At 32.3% G+C, this 22,875-nt stretch overlaps 1 protein-coding gene across 11 annotated transcripts in view; it reads right to left on the bottom strand.

Annotated features, from left to right (window-relative positions):
* Window positions 1-22,875, bottom strand: part of LOC143236622 (multidrug resistance-associated protein 1-like) — an 88,806-nt gene that overhangs the window by 33,229 nt on the left and 32,702 nt on the right. For 8 of the 11 annotated variants that reach the window (XM_076474948.1, XM_076474951.1, XM_076474953.1 and 5 more), the window contains 9 exons: window positions 21,282-21,428; window positions 17,971-18,055; window positions 15,205-15,398; window positions 10,311-10,487; window positions 8,948-9,067; window positions 8,160-8,327; window positions 7,749-7,954; window positions 3,820-4,003; window positions 654-749 (listed from right to left, as the gene is read on the bottom strand). In XM_076474948.1, the coding sequence (XP_076331063.1) occupies window positions 654-749; window positions 3,820-4,003; window positions 7,749-7,954; window positions 8,160-8,327; window positions 8,948-9,067; window positions 10,311-10,487; window positions 15,205-15,398; window positions 17,971-18,055; window positions 21,282-21,428 (1,377 nt within the window). The remainder of the gene's footprint in view (window positions 1-653; window positions 750-3,819; window positions 4,004-7,748; window positions 7,955-8,159; window positions 8,328-8,947; window positions 9,068-10,310; window positions 10,488-15,204; window positions 15,399-17,970; window positions 18,056-21,281; window positions 21,429-22,875) is intronic. The other 3 variants (XM_076474950.1, XM_076474952.1, XM_076474954.1) reach the window with 3 other exon arrangements.

The following is a 22,875-nucleotide window of genomic DNA, read 5'->3' as shown; positions in this document are numbered from 1 at the left end:
TAATATTTCATAGTATGTGGACCATTCTAGACGCATACAAAATATAGTTTTAGTTAGTTAGTTCAAAACTGTGTGATTGTGAGTTTAGCAACAAAGAGCACATGATGTCAATATTTAAAGTGAAATTATCACAAACTGCATTGTAATAACAGAGTACAGAGGAATAATTTATCTTATCAATAGTGTTCTAAAGTAATTCAACTAATTTGTACAGACTTCAATGGAAAAAAAAATTATTGAGAGTTCTAAATACAACTGTGATCAACAACAGTTGCAGAGGTGATTTTAAAATGAAGTTATAACAGACTGTATTGTAATAACAGAGGAGGATGAATAATTAATCTTATCAAATTGTGTTTTAGAGTATATGAACTAACCTGTGTGTACATTGATGAAAAACAATTACTTAAAGCTTTGAATACAATTGTGATAATAAACAGTGTAACAAATATTTGTAGATATGTTTGACTTGGTTCAATGAACTAGTTTAAAACAAGTGAACTTTGTGCCATTTGTTTATTGTTAAAATTATTGCCAACAAATCAAAGACATCTTATACCTACTGTAAATAATCTGGGCCATACACTAAAACCTGATACACTGATGCATATACTTGGATATGTTAAATAAAAAACAACAACAGCATAACTTACCTCAAAACAATAGGAGGAAATATAAGCAGATACTGTAATTACAGCAAAGGAAACAGTCCAACTTTTCAAGTACTTTAAGTAGACTTTATTCTTCACCTGTCAAGAAACAGATAATGTTCTATTAAGAAAAAATAATCAAATGTAGTTCTCAGGTATGTTCGATTCTTTATGTATAATTTATCAATTGAAAGTTACCCATTCATTTCAATATACTGGTCAGAAACATTAACCAAACAAATGTGTAACACAGTACTTTAGATTCATATGTTCCAAATCATATACAGATTTTACTATAGAGTTCACAACTAACCTGCTAGTAAACCATTTAATTAACATTGTTATTACTTTCTACATATGCAAGACTCTTAATTAACTGTTCAAATCATACATAGATGTTTTCACATACCTATCTTACCTTTCAAAGTAAAAATTATTTATTTCTTTAAACAAACATTTACACAAATATAACTATTTTATATTTTCTACAGTCATACACCAAACAAACTAAACACTGAAGGCACTATCTTGCTTATGATCTCAATTAAATATTTTTGCCATTAACACATATTTCATTTCATATATATTCATCAGAATTCATAAAATAGAAACTAATCAATATCACACAACATCTTCCAAATATCTTAAACCATTTACTTGTTATCTCCAGGTCATTCTAAAATACAAAAAAACATTATTACATATATCAAAGCTATTCTAAATATTATACAATAAAGATCCTGAAAGCAAACTGTGCAGAACAGAACTAATTAAGTTCATACAGTGTGAAAAATTGTATTCCATACTATATATTTTATATTAACAACAAACTATTTATTTTGTGTTGGAAATTTCAACTTAAGATTCCTTTATTGCACAATTTATATTTAAATCACCATCAAAGCTTTTAAAAGTACCAAGGTACCTTCATTAAAAAACAAACTCATGCTTTAATAATATATAGATAGAGTTATAACTTTCCTATACTGAAAATATTTTTCTGAAACACCTGAAAAATGGGAAACTAAATATTAGAACTCAAGTATTGCCAAACAAGAAATGATAGTATGGCAGAATGGAATAGAGGAAATCACATGCCTAATGAGAGAGTATGGCACTCTCATTGGTGGAGGATTGTAATATGATGATTTGCAAGAGAAACACATCGAAGTAAGTCATTTCCAATTCTCGAAAGACATAAGGCTTACAACATGGGTTAAAAAACATCATATAGAGGGTAGCACTGAAGAAGAATACCTATTTATGTGAGCACAGGTAACCCATCATATCAGAACAATGATTTATGAGCATAATAAAGTGACTTATTTATGATATTAAATGTTTCAACAGAACAGTGATCTGTTACAGATCATACCTGAAAGGAAACAGACCATTGTTCTGTTGAAACGTGTAGTTTGTCCCACCATAAATAAATCACTTCATTATCCTGATAAACTGTTGTTGATCTACTTACTATTATATTACCAAAATATGCCTTCTTATTCAAGTAAACTGAAACCTTCTCAAAACATTAACAAATTTGTAAAGTATAAAACTTTGTTATTAAGCAAATTGTTATTATTAATTAAGTTCAATCTATATGTATACATCCATATCCTACCAGTAAAATCGAAGATATTTTAAGACATGAATCCAATTAACAGTCATGGAATTATCATAAATTTCTTGAGACTCCATATTCCTAATGATAACCATTCAGATATTTGACCTTATAACACTAAGTTCGTAAATGATTCTTAAACAACACTGTCACTGGGACAGGAATGTTATCAATACTGTTTTTCAAAAATTAGAAACCTTTCTAATTAAATCTAAACTATTCCGTCTGTCATAAATTTAAAATATTTAACAGACCCATTATACTGACTGATTTATTCCAAATATGGTTTATTTACAGAACTTACTATTATTATGTATTTTGTAATTATAATAACCATTTCTTGACTATTACTGTTTGGCAGAAACTAACTTTCATAATTCTGACGAAATTCACAATTACTCTCATTAACAATTTTTCCCTACCAGATGCATTACAATAAGCAGATATAAAACAGAATACAATAAAAACAAGTTCCAAAGACAATAAAATAAGACATGCCAGTTCAGATTTTTAGTTCTTCTGTTGAATTTCACACAAAGCTACTAAACAGTTATCCATGCTAGCCATCTAATACTTTAGAACTATTAAGCAAGAGGGAGTGTGTGTGTGTTTTCTCATAGCAAAGCCACATCAGATTATCTGCTGAGGCCACTGAGGGGAACTGAACCCCTGACTTTAGCATTGTAAATCCGTTGACTTAACCGCTGCACCTGCGGGGGACTAAAGTAGAGGGAAAGAAGATAGTCAACTCTACACACAACCAACTTTCAAGCCACTCTTTAACAAGAAATGATAAGATCAACTTGTATGCTACAACAGCATGGAAGAGTGAGCATTTTTAGCGACAGGATTCAAATTCACAATCTGCATATTGCAAACTGAGTCCCATAACTACCAGGCCTACCTGTTTAGAGATGCACCAAAAAAATTATCTATTTAAAACAGTTGCCTCTGCTCACCAATTACAAATTCACTCAAATAAATTTATAAGTGCACAGTTAAAAACTCCTGAAATTTCTCTATCATAAGTATCTCATGTGAAGTATTTCTTATGTAGTTAAGGCACAAGAGCATTCATTTTAAAGTCTTCATGATAAGTTGACTGTAGTCAATTACTACTATCCAGTCACCAGCTTCAATAATTTGTGGACTTAATTAAAAAAGTGGTGGAATAATATAAGTCATTTTGTGTTAGCTTTATGTTTTTCTATTCTGTGAGTTTTAAACTTATGCTGTTTTTTGTTGTTTTTCTTTACTTTTTCACATAATAAGAAATGAGTTCATTTTCACATCAACAATGCCAAAATAAATGTGAAAGTTACACTCATTACATTGTACATGATTAATCCAAACAGTTATTCTTTTGTAAGAACTAACTTTTATTGTGAACTCACAACTGAGTACAGGGCATCCACTTGGTTCATTCTCCCATTCAACAACAAATCCACAGAACAAACCACCCATTATTATGCACTGTTACTTGTGGTTATTTCTATAAAGTAAATTCACAGCACCATATATTAATTATAAAAATATGTAAATATATACCCTCCCAACTTCCATTTTCTCATCCTGTGTTAATCCTCCACCAGAAAGAACTTCAGTATGACCAACTTCTGATGTTATACTTCTCTCTCGAATAACAGAACCAGCAGAAGATCCTGATGTGTGACTTCTGCTTCTGAATGCAGATTCAATTGAAGATTCTCTAGAGAGTTTGCTTATTTCTGTGCTAAAGAAATGTAAAATATCAACCATATTTAATAAACAAACATTGTGTAATTCTCTCTCTTGAAACGTTTTTAAAAGGTTATGAACATACAAAGGATATTCTCACAAGAAAAATTAATTTTCATATAAATTATTAAAAATCAAGCAATTGGTTTTTAAGTCCAATTTTACCATGTCTGAAGAAATAATTTCAGATCACACTCTTTTATATTTACATTTACATTCTATCATGAACAATTCTAGAAATAACATCTTGCAGTTATTATGAATTAATACCAAATGTTATAATTTCTTTACACTGAAAATGTATTTCCAATAGGAACTTACCTCCTCTCATATAAATAATTGTTCTTATTCAGTGCTACTTTCTATATGCAAAATATTTTATGCATGTCACAAGTCTTGTGTTTCCCCCCTTCACTTGAATCGTCTGATCCCAATGTGTGTCTCATGCAAAAGCATCCAGAGGGCACTTCCTAAGGTGAAACAGTCAGATTATAAGATCTGATGTAGGTAACCATGTGTTATCTTCACCCACAGTTGAAAATTGTCATATATATATGTGGGTGGGAATAAGAGGAGCACATCCAACTGGGAGAAAATGAAGGCCAGAAAGTGATCCAAACTATGCAATATTTATGAAAGATATTCAGTCCCAAAAATTATACAAGTGGGTACAATGAAAAGGATGTGCCTGTAGGCATAGAGTGGATAGGGTGAAATGGATCATAAAAGGCAAGTCAACTACAGCTCTAAACCTGGGCCACCAGATATCAACATTTGTTTGGGGGTGAGAAAGAGGATCATACAATTGGTAAGTCGACTACAATCTACAACCCAGGGCACCAGGAACCAAAATCCATGTAGGGATAGGAAGGAGGATCATAGCAGTGACAAGTCAATTACAGTCTAAAAACCAGCTCTCTGGCAAAAGTAGGAAAGAGGATCATACCTTCTCCACCTCACGTTCAAGAGAGTGGAGGGAGTCTGGTATCCTCAAACCCACAAATGGGGCACATATGAATATGATAACTTGATAAACATAAGACCTCTGATTTAAATGTCAGTTTAAGAAATCCTTTTCACTAAGAACAGTGGGTTGACCAGAGAAAAACCCTGGACCTAAAAACCAATGACAGAAAAATTCCATTTGCATTGAGAAACTTTCATGTAAGAAGAGTGAATGAAACAAGCAAGAAAAAAGACTAACCATAAGGAAAAGCTACATCACCTTGCCAATAACCAGAAGAAAAACAGATGTTAACACAGAGGAGAGGAAGATATAGATAAAATTCCAGTGACTGATGGTGGTGTTGAAGGGATGGAGAAGGAAGTTGGACCTGGAGAAGCCATGAAAACCACAGCTGAGACACCCAGTAAAGAGATTTCAGAAGGACTAAACATGGGATGTCAAGAATGAACAAAATTACCCATAGGAAAACTGGAGGATACAAAAAGTGCAGATCCAATCCTGGCTGAAAACATCAATGCCAGAGCAAGAAGATGAGAAACCAGAGTCCAAAACCAAAGCAAATTGTGGTGAAGTACCCTACTGAGATTGAAACCACTGGAAAACAAAAAGTTTAAGAGACCATTCTGTCAGATAAATGTTGTCTGGATATGAATCCAATCCACAACAAGAATTAAAGCACCCAGAACATGGCATGCATGAACATAATAGGAATATAGAGTGTGCACCAAAAAAATATCCAACAAACAAATAAAAAAGGATGGAAAATGGGAGCCACCCAGGTGATTGAGATAAGCTACGACTGAAGAAAAGTTGAAATGGATCATTATCAAACAACTTCTGGTCAGGTGGAGAAAGTGAACCAAAACACGACTTACAGCAAGAAGCTCAAGGACATCATAGGATAAGACCTCTTGTCTGCAAACAAAATACCTTGAATCTTCCAGTTGTTTAAACCAAACTACACATCCCTGAAAGGATGCATTCAAGATATGTGGAAATTGAATGAAGCAAGACACCAAACAATCAAAAAGCAAGAGAACTTCACAAGCTGTAATCAAACTGAAAACCAACTGAATGAAGCAGAAGAGAAATAGGGATGGCCCAACTGAAATATGTATAGAAAAAGAAAATCACCCAAATGGACAATATACTAGATAGGTCATAGTGAGGACTTCTTGAAGTTGATTAACAGGACACTATAGCTGCCTCCAGAAGCAGCTCATAAGTGTAGCAGGTAACACTTGTTTGGAACAAGTGGTAGCCAGTCAACCAAAGAAAAAGGAAAGCACAACACAAGAGCATTTAAGTGATGAATAAATGCTCTGAACACACAACAAAACATACAGGGCCAATGCATGTGTGAAGGGCAATGTGCAAAACAGAGAAGAATAAAGTAAATAAAGGGTTGTGAGTGATGAAATATCAGGATATGCACATAAACCTTAGCAACATTCCTCTTTGTCATTTTTTACGTAAAGGGCAGCACTGAATGAGAATAGCTACCTAAATGGGTGGAGATAATGTACTATATTGGAAGATTCTTTATCTTGTGAAACAAGAGACTTTTGTTACAAAAAGAAAACTGCAGCATGAGTAATTACAAATTGTTACTAAGAGTCATCTGAAAAGTAAGAATGTTTTAACAACTTCACAATATATTGTGTACAAGTATGAAAAAACAACCATGTATCAAACAAAAACTTGAAATCTACAAAGAACAGGAAACAGGCAAAAGTAATAATTCAGTAAATCTTATAGCAACCTTATTTGTTTCCATTAATACTTTCAGGCAGTGCTTGAAGTGGGGGAAAAGAGGAAACAGGACAATGTTTAAAATATTTTAGGCTGAGAACTATATTTCTTGTTTTTCATAGATACTATTTAATTATTTTTTTATGAATATAACTAAAATGTAATAATCAGAAACTTATTATGTTTGATAAGGTTAGATTCCATACCATAATGAAAAATAATAGCAGAAATTCTTCACAATGTATACTTATAAGCAGTTCACATCCCATACTTCCATACAGTAAAGTCATGAGATATACATCTGCCAAGTAATTTATAACTTGTATGATGGGATTATCAGTTACATACAGTTCAAAGGGCAATAAAGTAATAAATCTTGTATACTGTAGAGAGTTGTACCATGGAAATGTAAAGCTACAATCTCAATCACACTGATTCAGTTCATGGAAAGAAGATTCATCATTTTATCTGGGAACTACTTTATCTCACTCATGCTTCATTTCAACCCAATATTTTAAAGAGAAAAACAGTTCACCTCCTCTGTTCCTTGCTACCATAGATACATATTCATCATCTATTGATTTCAAGCTCACTGGAAAATAAGTGGGATGGCATCCCACCCTACTTCAAGAACTTCTTATTTATTTTTCTCTTATGAAAAGGATGAATTCCAAAAAGAGTAAAACAAATATTTTCTTTTAATAAGAAAAAAAGGATAAATATTAATAACAAACAAGAACAACATATGTTTCTAAAAAAACATTATGTTCAAATGCTCAAAAGAGTGGGCATCACAAAATATTAAAATTAATTACCTTTGGTGAGACAACATTTAGTTATTAATTCAAGAATGTAAAGGAAAATTCACTGAGTGGCTAGCAGAAGAGGCTTTATGTAAGACATAAAACAAAGCATACTAAAACATCCTAGAAGCATTAAGCAGTTTTTTTGTTTAACAGATAAAATAAAAACTGATCAACAAACAAATAATTAAACAAGAATAAAATATACATTTCTGTACCTTATTAAGGATTCATGTTTACATTCGTCGGAGTAACTGTTGTCATCTTGTGTATTACCATGTTCTTTAACAAACTCAGCAAAAGAACCTCCTTTTAATAGCAGTTCTGTACAGCTCCCAGACTCAAGCACATGGCCATCTTTAAGAACCACAATAAAATCCACTTCAGGAAGTACTGATAAATTATGGGTAACCAAAACACGGGTCTAGAAAAAAGAAAGGATTTCTACATTGACAATATTAAACAATATTAAAGATGGTATACCAGTTTTCACAACAACATAACTGTGAATTATTATACCTCAGACAACAGAAGTTTCTATCTCTACATAAAGTATAACTCATTCTACACATTTCACTTATAATCTGTGCACGGACATTAGTTCAATATTTGACAAACTATAATCTTACCTTTGCCTTAAGAATTCCATAAGGTCCAATCACATGTTGAAAAATATGTTTTGCTACATGAGAGTCAACAGCACTAAGAGGGTCATCAAACAGATAAATGTCCTTGTCTTGATACACAGCACGTGCCAAACTAACTCTCTGTTTCTGTCCTCCACTCAGGTTAACTCCCTATGGGGTATACATGTGTACTGTTAGCAAATAAGCAAAATAAACTACTTCTCTCTATCTAATATAATTACAGAACCTGAAAAATTATGAACCTTACCTGGATATGTAAATTAAAAGGCAAGTTACCTTAAAATAAGGTTCAACTGGCTACTTACTCATACCATAACATTTTAGTTATTCTTTTAAGCAATGTAAAATAAATATATGTCTCCTAGTTATTTTCATTAACCACATATAACTACTTTCTCCTCCTCATGGATGATACTATGTAACCTATAATTTCTTCCTTCTGTGGCTATAGGATGTAATTATCATATGTTTAAACCCTCCTAGTCGAAACAGCTTCAAAATGTTTTGTGTACAATTTGACACCATGCCTAATGAATCCAATCCTGTCATTTTTTTCAATTAATCTCGATTGTATCAAACAGAGTGCAGGAACTAGATGTTAGAAGAAATGATTTATTTAAATTTAACTTAAAGATAATTAAACTAGTTTTATAAAACAAAACTAACATTAGCAGATTTTGTTTTTTACAGTAAGAGTACCCTTATGTCACACATACACCTATCACACACTAGTTATTATGGTATTACTAACTCTATGTTCTTTCACAAACCTCAGTATGTCTGTGAGTTAGTGATGTGCACAGAGCTTTAAAAAAAGCACTTTTCAAGCAACTTAAGGCGTTTTTTTGGGGAGAGACGATAGACGAGACTACGGGGACTGTGGCTTGCTTCTAGTACACATAAGATAAAAGGTTATAAGAAGCAAACACGTTCTCATTTATTCCTACAAAATTTGTCTTACAACCACTTTCATGGTCTACATCTAAACAGTAAATTCTTGTGTACTAACACATAACAACAGATTATAACTTTTTTTACTCTCAAGTTCTATAAATTAATATGTTACATTCATTTTAAAGCTAAAATCTTTTTATTTTCTTCCTAATAACTTCCAGCAAGAAAGGTGTGAAATTAAATGTATCTTTTGGTAATTGTTGACAATTTTTATGGCAGGAGAAAAAAAAAGGCACTTTTTAGGCATAAGGGCAGAGGTTTTAGTCCAATCACTTAGCCAGCTCCCTGTACAATACACTGGTTTGAGCAGAAATGGAATAAAAGAAAGCAGTGAGATAACTATAACTAGTAGAAACACAATGAATCTGAAAATAAAAATCAACTGTACCATTTTGAGCTGCCATGTGTCTTATTTTTAACACTTCTCTAAAAAAATAATAAAAATAATGTGTGTTTATATTAGGAGTAAAAAAACCTACAAGTAAAAAGATCTCACTAAACTAGAAAAGTAAATTAGGCTTCTCAAATGGAATTACAATTTAGATTAATGTATGAAAGTATGGTATTTCTGGCTTAGAGTAAGAATGGCAAACAGGCAACACTAATCCATACATAATATGTTTGATGAACTATTAACATGAGAACAAGTAAACATACAAACACCATTAGAAACATACAAGTGTGATGAATACAAATAAGTCATACTTATTTTATATAATCCAAATTACTTTGTTTTAAAACAAAACAAGCAGATTTTTTTAACTAATGGCACTGAATATGTTATAAAGTTAAAAAGTAAAACCTGAATTCTAAATTATAGAGTGACAAAGCATTCCTACAAACTATTAATATTTTCAAAACAAATATATACAATCAACTTATTTTTTAAAATTATAATAATATAGTTTGTATATACATATTTTTAACATTGCTTCAACTTGGGTACCTTAACTGCTGTTAGCATTTATATATTTTTATATACTCACACATTAATTCAAGAAAAGCTGTTCTTAGAAAATTAAGTTAGAATATAAAATGTAAAACATTCCCTGTATTACGGAAACATTTCATGCAAGCATATGTTTTCATTTTCAAATGTCTATCTTAGTGTCTTTAAAACACAAATCTAGTTATTACTCAAACTATATTTAAATATTTGTACTGTTTCGAACGACTTACCTTCTCTCCGATTTCTGTGAGATCACCAGCAGGAAGTACAGACAAATCTGGGATCAGTGAGCAAGCATTGATAATCCTTTGGTATGTACTGTTATTCATTTCTTTTAGAAACAGTATATTCTGTTTAAGTGTAGCATTCTGAATCCAAGCTTGCTGTGCAACATAAGCTGTTGTACCCTGGATATATTTATAGTGTATTGGGAAAACATATAACAAATATCTGCATCTGATAATTTCTGTAACATTTCATTATTGAATAAAAAAAATTACTTAAAAATGAATTTTTGAAATTGTCAAATTTCATTTAGGCCTCAGCTGGATTTGTCTACCATGATCAACTAGTGTCATATGAAGTCCACTGTTAAAAATAAGTTGGATGGAATTAACTGGCTTGAAACAAAGCCAACTGCTTAAAAAAAGGAAATTCAGAGTACCTACTGACTTCAAATAAATTAACCAGTAAAAAAGGTTAGGAGGGAAGTATTAATGATTTCAAGTAAACTTAACTGTCAGTGGATTGGGATTTATTATCTTTAAAAATCTAACTCCAGATTTTAAGCAAATTTAGCTGAGTTGTATGACTTACTTTGGCAATTGATAGTAAAAATATTAAATGGGATCTAATGGTTTTAAATGAAACTAACAGAAATTCAGTTACACAAACAGAATAATATCACTGTAAATGCTACACAATTTGAGGAAGCATTTAAAAAGATGTATTAATATTCTTCTAGTTTGCTTTTTCAGAAATAATACCATTTACTTTATATATAAATTACTACATAAAGAAAGTAATTAATGTCTTCATTCCATAACAATTACTAAAACAATAAAAGAAAATGTATTTGAAATATTAATTACAACAGAAAGTGTTCGTACCCCTGTGTCCCGAGTGTTTTTTGCACATAACTTAAAAAGTATCATGACTTGGCTAATAGAAGTATAACATATTATCAATATTATACTAACACAAATCTACATAAATTTTTATGTAAATTAAACAACAAATAAACTGTTTATAAATAACCAAGAATAGGAGGAGCAGAAAGTGTTCGTACAGTTCAGAACATGCAAAAAAACTGATATTCCCGTAAAACTTTTGTTTAGTTTGGCAAATAAACTACGTTATGCCATTCCAAAACTAGACACTGAGTTCATAATTATTGGAATTTAGCCAGCAAAAACTGTACATCCGGCAATTTAGTGACGTCTCTGTCATTATCTGCTTGGTCATCATGGTGAAGAGGAAACAACTGTCCAGTCATTTAAAAAACCAAATTATTGTAAAATACAAGTCTCGTGTGTCTCTTTCCAGTATTGCTACACAACTTAATGTGCCAAAATCTACTGTTCAAAGCATAATTGCCAAGTTTAAGCTTACAGGATCAACTGCTAACTTCCCTCGTTCCGGACGCCCCACCAAAATTCCAGAGAGAACCAAGAGGAAGGTTCTCAGATAAGTTAGTAGGAACCCTCGTTTAATACGTAATGACATACAGAAACTGGTAAGGGAAACTGGGGTTGAAGTAAGCACCTCTAAAGTTACGAACATGTTACGCTCTTCTGTGTTCAAAACATGCCGTCCTCATAGAACTCCATATTTAAAGCCTGTTCATTTAGAAGCACGATTGAGGTATGCAAGAAAGCATGTAAATAAACCTTTTACCCATTGAAAGAGTATTCTTTGGTCTGACAAGCCTGAAATCAAGCTTTTCGGCCACACTGATGTTTGCCATATTTTCCGTAAGGAGAGGGAATGAAATCTTCCAAAGAACACCGTGCCTACAGTTAAACACGGAGGTGGCTCAATCATGCTATGGAGTTCCTTCAGCTCTTCTGATGTAGGCAGCCTTCACTGCATCAATGAAATCATGAAAAACGAAGAGTAGGTATATATATTAGGCACTTATATCAAGAATGATGCTCGAAACTTGTGGCTTGGGCGTCGTTGGATCTTCCAGCACAACAATGACCCTAAGCATACATTGAAATATGCCCAATCCTGGTTGCAGAGGAACCATATAAGCATTCTGGAGTGGCCATCGCAGTCACCCAATCTCAACCCAATTGAAAACGTTTGGTATGAGTTGAAGACCAGGATTCATCAGCGTCATCCGAAAAACTTCCAAGAGTTGGAGACCTTCTGTAAAGAAGAATAGAAGAAAATACCAGTCAAGTACTGTCAAACGATCATGGAGGGCTATGAGGAGAGATTGCATGAAGTAATTCACCTAAAAGGCTACACAACTGACCATTAAAGTAGACGCATGAACACTTTCTGCCCCTCCTATGTTTGGTTATTTGTTTATAAACAGTTTATTTGTTGTTCAATTTACATCACAATTTATATAGATGTGTGTTAGTATGATATGTATAATATACTCTACTCTCATTATCCTAATCGTGATACTTTTTAAGTTATAAGGAAAAACTACTCATGACGCAGGAGTACGAACACTTTCTGTTGTAACTGTAGTTGTGATATTGTGAAATGAAACATACATATACCATATATAAATTCTAATGAATGCATAATTTTGCTTATCTTCTATAAATATAATTCCTGTACATTTCAGAGAATAAGGCTTTCACATTTGGGAAACCTCCATCAGTGAGCTATAGGTTCTTTTTTACAGATAATAACCATGGACACTGTCAGAGCCCTCCATCAAACTAACCACAATAATCATCCTGGTGGTAATCCATTACTTATAAAAAAAAAAAAGTGGCTCAGAAGCATATTTAGTGGCCATTATGTACATTGAAATTATTACTGATATACTAATTAATAGTGGATAGCTAGCCACTTCAGAGCATTGGTAAAGGTCTATACTAATCAAAGGGTGCAGAATTCAACAGTCAGCTGTTTGCTGAGATACTGGGAATGATGAAGACTCTTATCTTCAGTCTGGTGGTTCCGTTTAGTTGCTTATCCAAACTATACAGTGTATGCTTTCTAAGTCTAAGAACTTGGATCACATCAACTTGGATATATGATACACATGATGAAGGTATCTCATATAAGAGAGCAGCAGTTTACGTTGCTGCTAATCAAACATGTTATACAATGTTCTGATGTGAAGTTACATTCAAACTCCCCTTAACATACTTACAGTATGCATTTTCAAGCATCTCACACTGAACCTTGTACTGAAACAATTTAATGTCAAGAAAATATTGAGAAAACTGCACACTTTAACAAATATTTTAATCTTTATGATTGAAAATATTCTATCATATACAAAGGAAAAAACACCAGCTTTATTATGATGTGTTTCTTAATTTAATATACTACTACTAATTTTACCTAGTTGTAATCATTTTGATTTAGTCCGAAAACCGATTTTGCACTGTATTTACAAAAAGAAACAACAGGAAATAACTTGTGTTTATTTCAAGTGTATTGTGAGTTTCATTATCACTATTAATTGCTGAATATTTGGATGTTGAAATTAATATACTTTCTCTGATTATTAATGAAAGTTACAACTTGCTAACATTAAAAATGTATTTCAGAGACATAAAATTTCCCAAATGAAGAAGCTTGATAGAAGGCATCAAGTTTCAGCACTCTTAACAATAACAATTGATTGCTTGCATTCTGCACGACTGTTTTAAAAATTCTATGTACCATGTTACTCCCAGGAAATCCAGATGGTCTCAAGCAGGAGACTAGAAATGACATTTGTAAGAATTCTGATGATACAAAACAATTATAATCTGCCAACAATGTGCAAAAAGCTCTGCCAGAGAAATGTATTCAGAGGCAAGTTATACTTGCTGTGTTACTTGATGAGATTCAAAGTGATAGAGAGTTTGAAGATAGGAAAAACAGTTTAGAAACAGTTAGATGCCACTTTTGTCAACCGAAGTCTGGGTTTCAGCTACAGCCTACAGTATGATTTGTCCAGCATTACTGTGAGCTGCTCTGAAAGTGATAGCATACCATTGATCAAGATGAAGAGAATTAACGCACTGACTGCAAGGTCAGAGTCTTTGTATCTACTCTGAAAACAAATAACAAGAATGGAAACAAAGAGCCAAGAACACAATAAACTATGCTTGATCTTAGCCAAGAAGCAGAGTGGGCAAGTAAACAACACAAAACCACACTTACATCTTCTAAGTTCATTACTGTGTACTATTGAAGTCGAAAACTTGCAATAGCATCACTAAACCTGTAAATATGTTTTTAAAACATTGTGTGGAATTTTAGTTCAGACTGAAAACCCTAAAATTAGAGTTTTAGCTCATTCTGGAATAATGTTACATATTAAAATTTTGCCATACAGCCCAAATCCATAGTATCTAGCCAATGGAAGCACTATTAAAAAGAATTTATCAGAAATGGTGTAGTTTAGTTTGAACATTTTATAGACTCATTACTTGTGCAACTTGCCTCACAATAACTCACCATATGGTTGAAAAGAAGATCTACAGAACCATTAGGTCTGAATATCTTCCGTGAATAAATATTATTTATTGCACTATTTGACTAAAAGAACAGACCATAACATTCATGGATTTGATGGTTTTATATATGGGTAAACTTCATCAAGCATAATTATACTCTCAGCGTTTATATATTCACTAGTTTTATATACTTCATAAAAATTACCTATTTTACTCTATATTTTGTGATTAAGACATAAAATAAACATTTACAGAGTCACTTGTTTTATACACTTTGTCAAGAGAAACTCTTCTACTCTGTACTGTGCGACTAGAAGGATATAGAAGGATATATCTAAACATTTGGTCATTCGTCTTATACATTTTGACAAGAGAAATTATTATACTGTACTACGTCACTAGAAGAATATACCTCAACATTTACAGATTCACTTGTCTTCTATACTTTGTGAAGAGAAACTATATGACTAGAAAAACATACCTGGACATTTACAGTTCCATCTGTTTTGTACATTTCCCCCAGAATGGCTGACAACAGAGAAGATTTTCCTGAACCCACTTGACCAACAATTGCCACAAGTTGACCTTTCTTCACGTGTAAACTGACATTTTTCAAAACTGGTTCACCTTCTTTTGACCAACTAAATGATCCTTTGTCCATGGTTATGGTCTCTCCTGCAGTTTAATGTTCATTAACATTGGATGATATATATTTCACTCAACCTGGAGTGAAAGTTATTGAAATAAAATATTCGTTTAAATAGAAAACGTACAAAAATTCCAATTATTCTTTTGAAAGTTTAAGTGTTACAAAACTCAGTTGGATGCACTGAAAGGTTTTTTTCTTCTTTTTTGTATTAAATGGTTTTGTAATAAATTTTGGAAACTTTATAATAAACCATTTTCAAAATGTGGATTCTTTTTATTATTCACCACTATCTTTTGATGACATTTTTATGTCTTAACATGGGTAAGATATGAGCTCGGTGAAAACACTAGTCAAAACTTGAAACAAAAACACTTCCACTTTTATGTATAGTGCATGATAAAAACTGGATAGAGTATCAACAAACATTTGGCAAGTGAATATAAACACAAGTAGATTTCCTTAAAAATAAACTTTTTTTTTCTTTATTTCTTTTAAACCTGAACGTGTGTTGCAGTTCATTACTTATGTAATAATAACAATTTTAATAAATTCAATAGTGTTGTAATAACACATCATTCACACCTGTGCAATGTTTCTCAACTTATGTTTGTATTTTAATATCACTGAAATGTATTTGTGTTCTTCAAAGCAAGTTACAAATGTCAAAATGAAGAAACTTCAATTTATGAAATACTGTCATGCACAATTATTGAAATGTAAAGTATATGAATAAAACAACTAAATAGAAGGTCTGTTTAAACATATCTGTCAGTTTGATTTTATACATGAACTACCTAAATACCTCTGACTCCAAATATTTGTTCAACTTGTTTGTATGTACTTGTTCTCAAGGTCACCTTATCTTGCTGAAATTGCTTAAGATCAAAAGTTTTGCTATTTATTTTATAAAGTGTACTGATTTCAAAAGAGAAAAACCCCAACAAAAACTTTCAGATTCTTAATAAAACTGCTGAACACAATTTTTAAGTATTCAGTATTTATATAATTTTAAAAACATTAAATGTGTGATTTGTACTTAATGAAATAACTTAAGGTATAACAAGTAGCTAATTTCCTCTACCAAATTACTAAAAGTGTGAACACAGAACTGCTCCACACAGGTCCAAAAACATGACATATCTTCTAGACTGTTAATGTCTGCTGAACATCCAACAATACTCAGAATCAGAGCTCTCACCAAAACATTTCTACAACGTTGATGCATACCTTTGGATAGAGTCCTTGAAATTGTTTTCTTCATACTCTCCCCAAAGGAATTTCTTAGCTATGTAACACTCTTTAGTCAGTGTTCTGGGAATTGTTTCCTCATTCTTTCCCAAAGACACTTCTCAACTGATCCTATCTGCTTGGTGGGTCAAGTAATCATGAAACTTGTCCCAGAAACTGGTAATTAATGTGTTTAATGCATTTAAGGTCCTGATATAATATTGTCCATGCCATTCTAACATTCTTGATGGAAGGCACTCATGGCACATGAAAAGTGGAGACAAGTATTATTAACCAATGGCACCATGCCTCCAAGATCTCACATCTACAATGTAAAGTACTCACACTGTACTACACCAATATTACATACCTTGATCAAACTTTGTAGAATGGACAGCAACTGTCTGTTGTGAAGACACAAATGTAGAAGACGATGTTTAAAAAGTATTCCGCCTTTTGTCTTCAGGACATGAAGATGAAAGGCAAAAGACTTTTGAAACATCGTCCTCTAAACTTGTGTCTCCAGAACAGACAGCTGCTGTCCATTCTGCAAAGTTTCATCACAAATACTCTCCCTAAACAATCTGTCAAAGAATTACCTTACTTTCAATAATGTATATTCCATATCTCCAAAACTTAAAAATAGTTTTGAAATTCTAATATCTAACATAGTAAAACAGGTTGAGGTCACATCTAAAATTTAGCCTGAAGAGTTACTTTCTGTAGCAGGTCCAATCAACCCACTAATGTATGTTTAAGGGTTAGTTTTATAGTATCCTACTTACCTTCTTCAAAGTGAGTTGAACCAGCTCAAATAGCAGAAAATTAGTGATACAAGTTCACCAACTCATTTACCAGAAAACAAGTGCATAGTACAGGTTCAATAATACAATAAGAGCTCTAGTGAACTACTTGCATATTAAGATTTAAATGATATCTTAAATTTCATAACATTTGACAAAATTGCAAAAATTCATAAAAGCTATTTAAAAGTACAAGAAGTTATATGGTACAATTTTCCAAAAAACATAACTTGAACAAAATAACTATACAAATTAGAACCACAAAACTAGTTCCGAGGTCAGAACTGATTAATAAAACTGGTGTTGGTTTATAGTACTGCAAACCTTGGTAGTACAATAATTATTATATTTTTAATATTATGTTATGTGGGACACTGTTGAACTACATGGCGATAAAAAAACTTAAAAGGTAGGGAATAAAAGATTCAGAAAGTTGTGCCTACTTTATGGTAATTCCTGCTTATGATTTACCATACATTATGATATATATTTATACTTTTTAACCACAACAAATGTATATCCCAATGTGTGAAAATTTATCTTATAAACAATCTGAAACCTACAGTACCTTTAGATGTATTATTCCCAATGACAGACTCATCCAGCTCCTCACATATCAAGAAATCTTTCAGTCTTTTCAGTGAAATTCGAGTCTATAGAAACAAGACTGGCTATATAGCATTTATTTATTCATATGTTATGCTTATTGTATTTTCAAGCACTACATTCTTTATTTATTCCTTGAGAACTTTTGTCAGAAAAGATAACATACAATCATTTTATCCACACTATCCACCATTGCTGATAATGCATTTTGCTCAGTGCCAGAGCTCATCAGGATAGCTTGGATACAACAAATGCGGCTTTGGTTGGAAGATTATTAACATAAACCATTGGTTAGAGTAACAAGTGTTATGATGTGAATGTCTGTAAAAGCATGACTTAATTACTTATATTTTATACACTCTGTATTTCGTCTATTAGTTTTCTGAGAAGAAGAGTGTGTAATGATATTTAGAGAAATGAGTTTGATGGAAACAGTGTGGTTGAAACACTATTACACAGAGCATGGAGGTAAGCGATCATTGAGGTAGACCAGTATTAATGGTGATCCAGTCTGATTGACAGCTTCCATGTTTCATGATACGCCTTCTGTAACTTAGTACAGCCACAAACCATTTTACACATGTTACCTGAAGCTTATTCTGTGTATTTTGTCAGTAACAATAAGCAGCTGAACTCTATGACAGACATATTCCAGACCTATAACTACTACTGAGGTGCTCTGACCAGCTTCAAAGTCTCACCACATATAAGCTGTAAATTCAACAGTATTATCCAATGTTTCTATTCCATGGTAAAAACCACCTAATGATGAAAATAAGATGTACTTGGTATGATAAGTAAATCTATCTAGTTTTCTCTGGAACTTGAGCCCCATCTATAGACATGTATATGGTTATGTGTTTTTCATCCAAGCTAAATATTCCTACCACACAAGGGATGTATTTGTAGTTCAGATAGGGGACTGTATTGACAAGGTCTTAGATGGGGCTCCAGTTCCAGAGAATATAAGAATCTCTTCCTTTAAGAAGCTTATGAATGGTAACTTGTTCAGTTTGTGTTGGTATATCAACACAGTTAGGAACTGGTACCATCCATTAAATATGGACCAATCAATGCCTTTATAAACTCCTTACCCAAATCCATGAAGGATCACTTTCATCTTAAAGACTATTAATCAAACTTAAATCCTCATGTTACAAACAAGTATAAACTAGTGACAGTAGTTTAGTACAATATTATCCACCAACGTGTATATTGTATCTTCAAAATAATATGAAATTACCTGAAATACTTATAAAAAGTTATTGTGAATATTGAAGCTAAGTCTTAAAAATACAAAAAAATTCTAAGAGCTTATCTTTCATACCAGTATTACCAGCACTATGATTATTATTGTTTCTCCTATTAGGGCGTAGAATTGCATGCTATTTTAAGACCAATTCTACCCTGTGTGTACAAGGTCATTATACTGTACTCTATCCAGTTCAAATATAACGACAAAAATTGAATTGAAACTCTCAACACAACACAACGAATACAATGAGATAAAGAACTGTTTCCTACTTTCACTAAGATGCTATTTTTTTCTACGGAATCCTACTTTTCTCTTATCTATTTTCATGGCCAACTTCACAGACTTTTCATTCTGGTACTGTGCTCCAGTAAACAAAACAAACAGCATGGTAAGACCATCATCCAGATTTATGTGCCAAGGATAAAACTAAATAAGGAAACTGACAAGTATGCAAGAGAATCCCTTATATCAAATATAAAACAAGTCTACTAGTAGGATATCAATCTCCTCTGCACTAGTATGGGAAAACCAGCAACAGCAAAAGGTCTTCATTAGCATTTCAAGGTTATGAGACTGATGGAAAACAAAGCATCTTAGGGTACAACTAGGAAAAGTAAAAAATGGAGAATCAACAGGCAGCATAAAGAAAGAAAACCAATGGTGCAGCAATAAAGAAGCTATTCTCTAAAATCTAAATTATGCAAGGTTGCTAGCCTTCACATGAGGAATCAATACTTGTTAACACAAACCCTAGGATTATCACCTACAACTTGCCTCAAATCAACAGAACAAAAATCCAGGATATAGAATTAGTAGTAGGTGAGTCTAGTTGAGTTACCAGCAAGTTTTCAATAACAATTTAAATCTAGAAATTTGTAACTAATTAAATACACAGTATAATCATACTATAACTAGATACTTGTGGCTTAGATTAGTAAAGTCTAGCTCAATAAACAAAATAATCTGATTCATAAACTAAACAACTAACTATAAGGAAATCTAGTTTAGCAAACCATATATCAAGTATCCAGCTACAAGTCTAGCTCAGTAAACCATAGAACCTGCATCCAGCAATAAATGTAAGATAGGTGGTTCTAGCTAAGGTTACAGAGAAGATCAGGAGAGTGAATAAAATCTTATAACAAATGGACCTAACCAGATCTTCTGTGGGATCAAAGAATAGTTATGAAACTCAACATAAGTAATTACCAATAGTACCGAATATCAGCTAAAAACATAATAGCAGAGCGATATTACCAGGTCCTGAGATTACAGTCAAACAAGTTATTTGCAGTTGGTGGGTTTATATCTAGGTGTGTCAACAACAAATTACAACCAACAGTAGGTGCATCAGAGATAGAGAACAAGCTGTTAGTAGGTCTAGCATTAGCTATAAGAATATGAGTATTAAGGTCCATCAAAATATCTTACAGTGAGTGTGATTGGCTGTAACAACAATAGAATCACTAATACAGCAAGGTAACAGTGAGTTGATTTAACTGTTAGAACAGCATTATCAAACACCAGCAAAATATCTAATGGAGGACATGTACAGAATAAATTAGTGATGAGTGAGAACAGTTATAGAACTAATATAACAAGTGTCCAGATAGGATAATTAGCATTTGATGAGTCTAAGCTAGAGAGCATATAGGCTTTAAAAGAAATTCCAAGTCCAGAAGTGTAGTGTATCTATTTGAATGAACAGTAAGACTAGTGTCTTGTAAAAAACTAGCAAAACGTGGATTCGACCCCAGAATAAGAGTCTTGGAAATAATTGTTTAAATCAATAGCAGGATGGGTAAAATCATTAGAAATTAAATATGTTGGAGAATTACAAATAAAAAATTTAAAAATAGTGAAAAAGACTGAATATTTTAAAACTATGTGAAAATAAAAAAAATTCAAAGTTATAAAACACTGAATGTACCTCAACATCATGTAAGGCTTGTGTAGACTAGAGAATTGAAACTTATAGCATGTTAATAAGGTATGTCAATAACTGAGATAACCTTTACCTGTACTAAGTATGACACCAGATCTGGAATCGTAATCAGAGAGAATCTCAACATTGTAAATAAAGTTACAGAAACAAAAGCTGTATTTGGATCCAGAACATTCTCTTCATCCATGAACAGATAGGTCACAAAACTAAAAATGGTAATCTGAAAAAAACTGAAATACATTATAATTTTTGTTTTTGAATGGTACATGAAATAACAAAAACATAGAAAAAAAAATTAAAAAAGCAAAAATAACTATTTAACAATACTTTGACATAGCACACTAATTAATCATACAAATAATCTATGTGACCAAAGATACTCGGTATAGGTAGGACTTTTTTTTCTAATACAAGATGTAAGTGAAAGGAAACTGAAGAAACGAAGAAACTATTTCAAACTGTGAATAATATAGAATATATTATTTTTTAGTACTTGTTGAATTAATAATATTAATTTCAGACTTCAACTTACAAGTGAAAAAAAATTCTTTTATTTATTGTCTATTCTTCACTGGCTCTGAACAGAACCCCTGAATAAATGAAAGTTTGCTCATTTATCAGCATAGCAGTAAGTTTATGGACTTACAACACTGGAATCGTGAGTCTGATTCCCTGAGGCAGACATAAAATATAGCCTAATTAAATTGTATCCATAAAATATGACAAATATACTTTATTTAAATTCTGCAACTCTAAATCAAATGACATTTATAACTTAAAAACAGATTTGAAATTCCTCATTAAAAACATTTATGGTACTACTCTCTCCCTTTTCCCCTATAAAAGACAAGTGAATCTCATCTTTCAAGAAGTTATATGGATTACTGTAACAAAAGACCTCCTTTAACACTCCTACGAAAAGTGGGGCCTAATAGGCCCCAGAGCAACTTGAAAGGTTATTAATATTAGGCTAATAATTTTGTATTTAAATGAAATTGCCATTTAAATCCATTAATGAATGAATTAACAAAATTCCCACTGTCCCTATCTACTATCTAGCAAAACCACAGACAGGGGAACGGGCTTGGAGAAATCAGGACTAGAAACGTCTGTTCGTAGGAGTGTTAAAGAAACATATTGAGATACTGTATTTAATGTAAAATCCAATAAAGATGAAATACTCAAGCAGGATTCACCAATTTAGATGATATGGAAAAAAACTGTGTTTACAACTTTCATTTCTTACTATTAGGTTGTCCAGAAGTAAATGTCAGAATTCTCAAGATGACATTTAGGAGCTAAATATTGAGTAACTTATCATTGGTTAGTTGGTTTAATCCAACGTTTGTTGTTTACAAGGTGTCTTAATTGTCTGCTATTTGAACTCTACTCAGAGTAAGTTTTGCAACCCCCAAGGAAGCATGGAGAAGAATGACTTTCATCTGATTTTTCTCTGTGACTTCAAACTTGGGCATAAAGCTATCAAAACTACATGGAGCATCAACCAGGCATTAAGTCATGGATCTGTTACTGAACATACAATTTAGTGTTGGTTTCAAATGTTTTGACATGGAGATGAAAGTCTTGAAGACCACAAAGTTCAAAGAAGGAAGACATCCTCAGATGAAAACAAACTAAGGGAAGCAGTTGAGACAGACCCTTGCACA

Source organism: Tachypleus tridentatus, chromosome 13 (assembly GCF_004210375.1).
Source record: "Tachypleus tridentatus isolate NWPU-2018 chromosome 13, ASM421037v1, whole genome shotgun sequence".
NCBI classification, from domain to species: Eukaryota; Metazoa; Arthropoda; class Merostomata; order Xiphosura; family Limulidae; genus Tachypleus; species Tachypleus tridentatus.
Note: the sequence above shows the minus strand (reverse complement) of the source record. Positions and strands in the feature narration are given on the sequence as shown.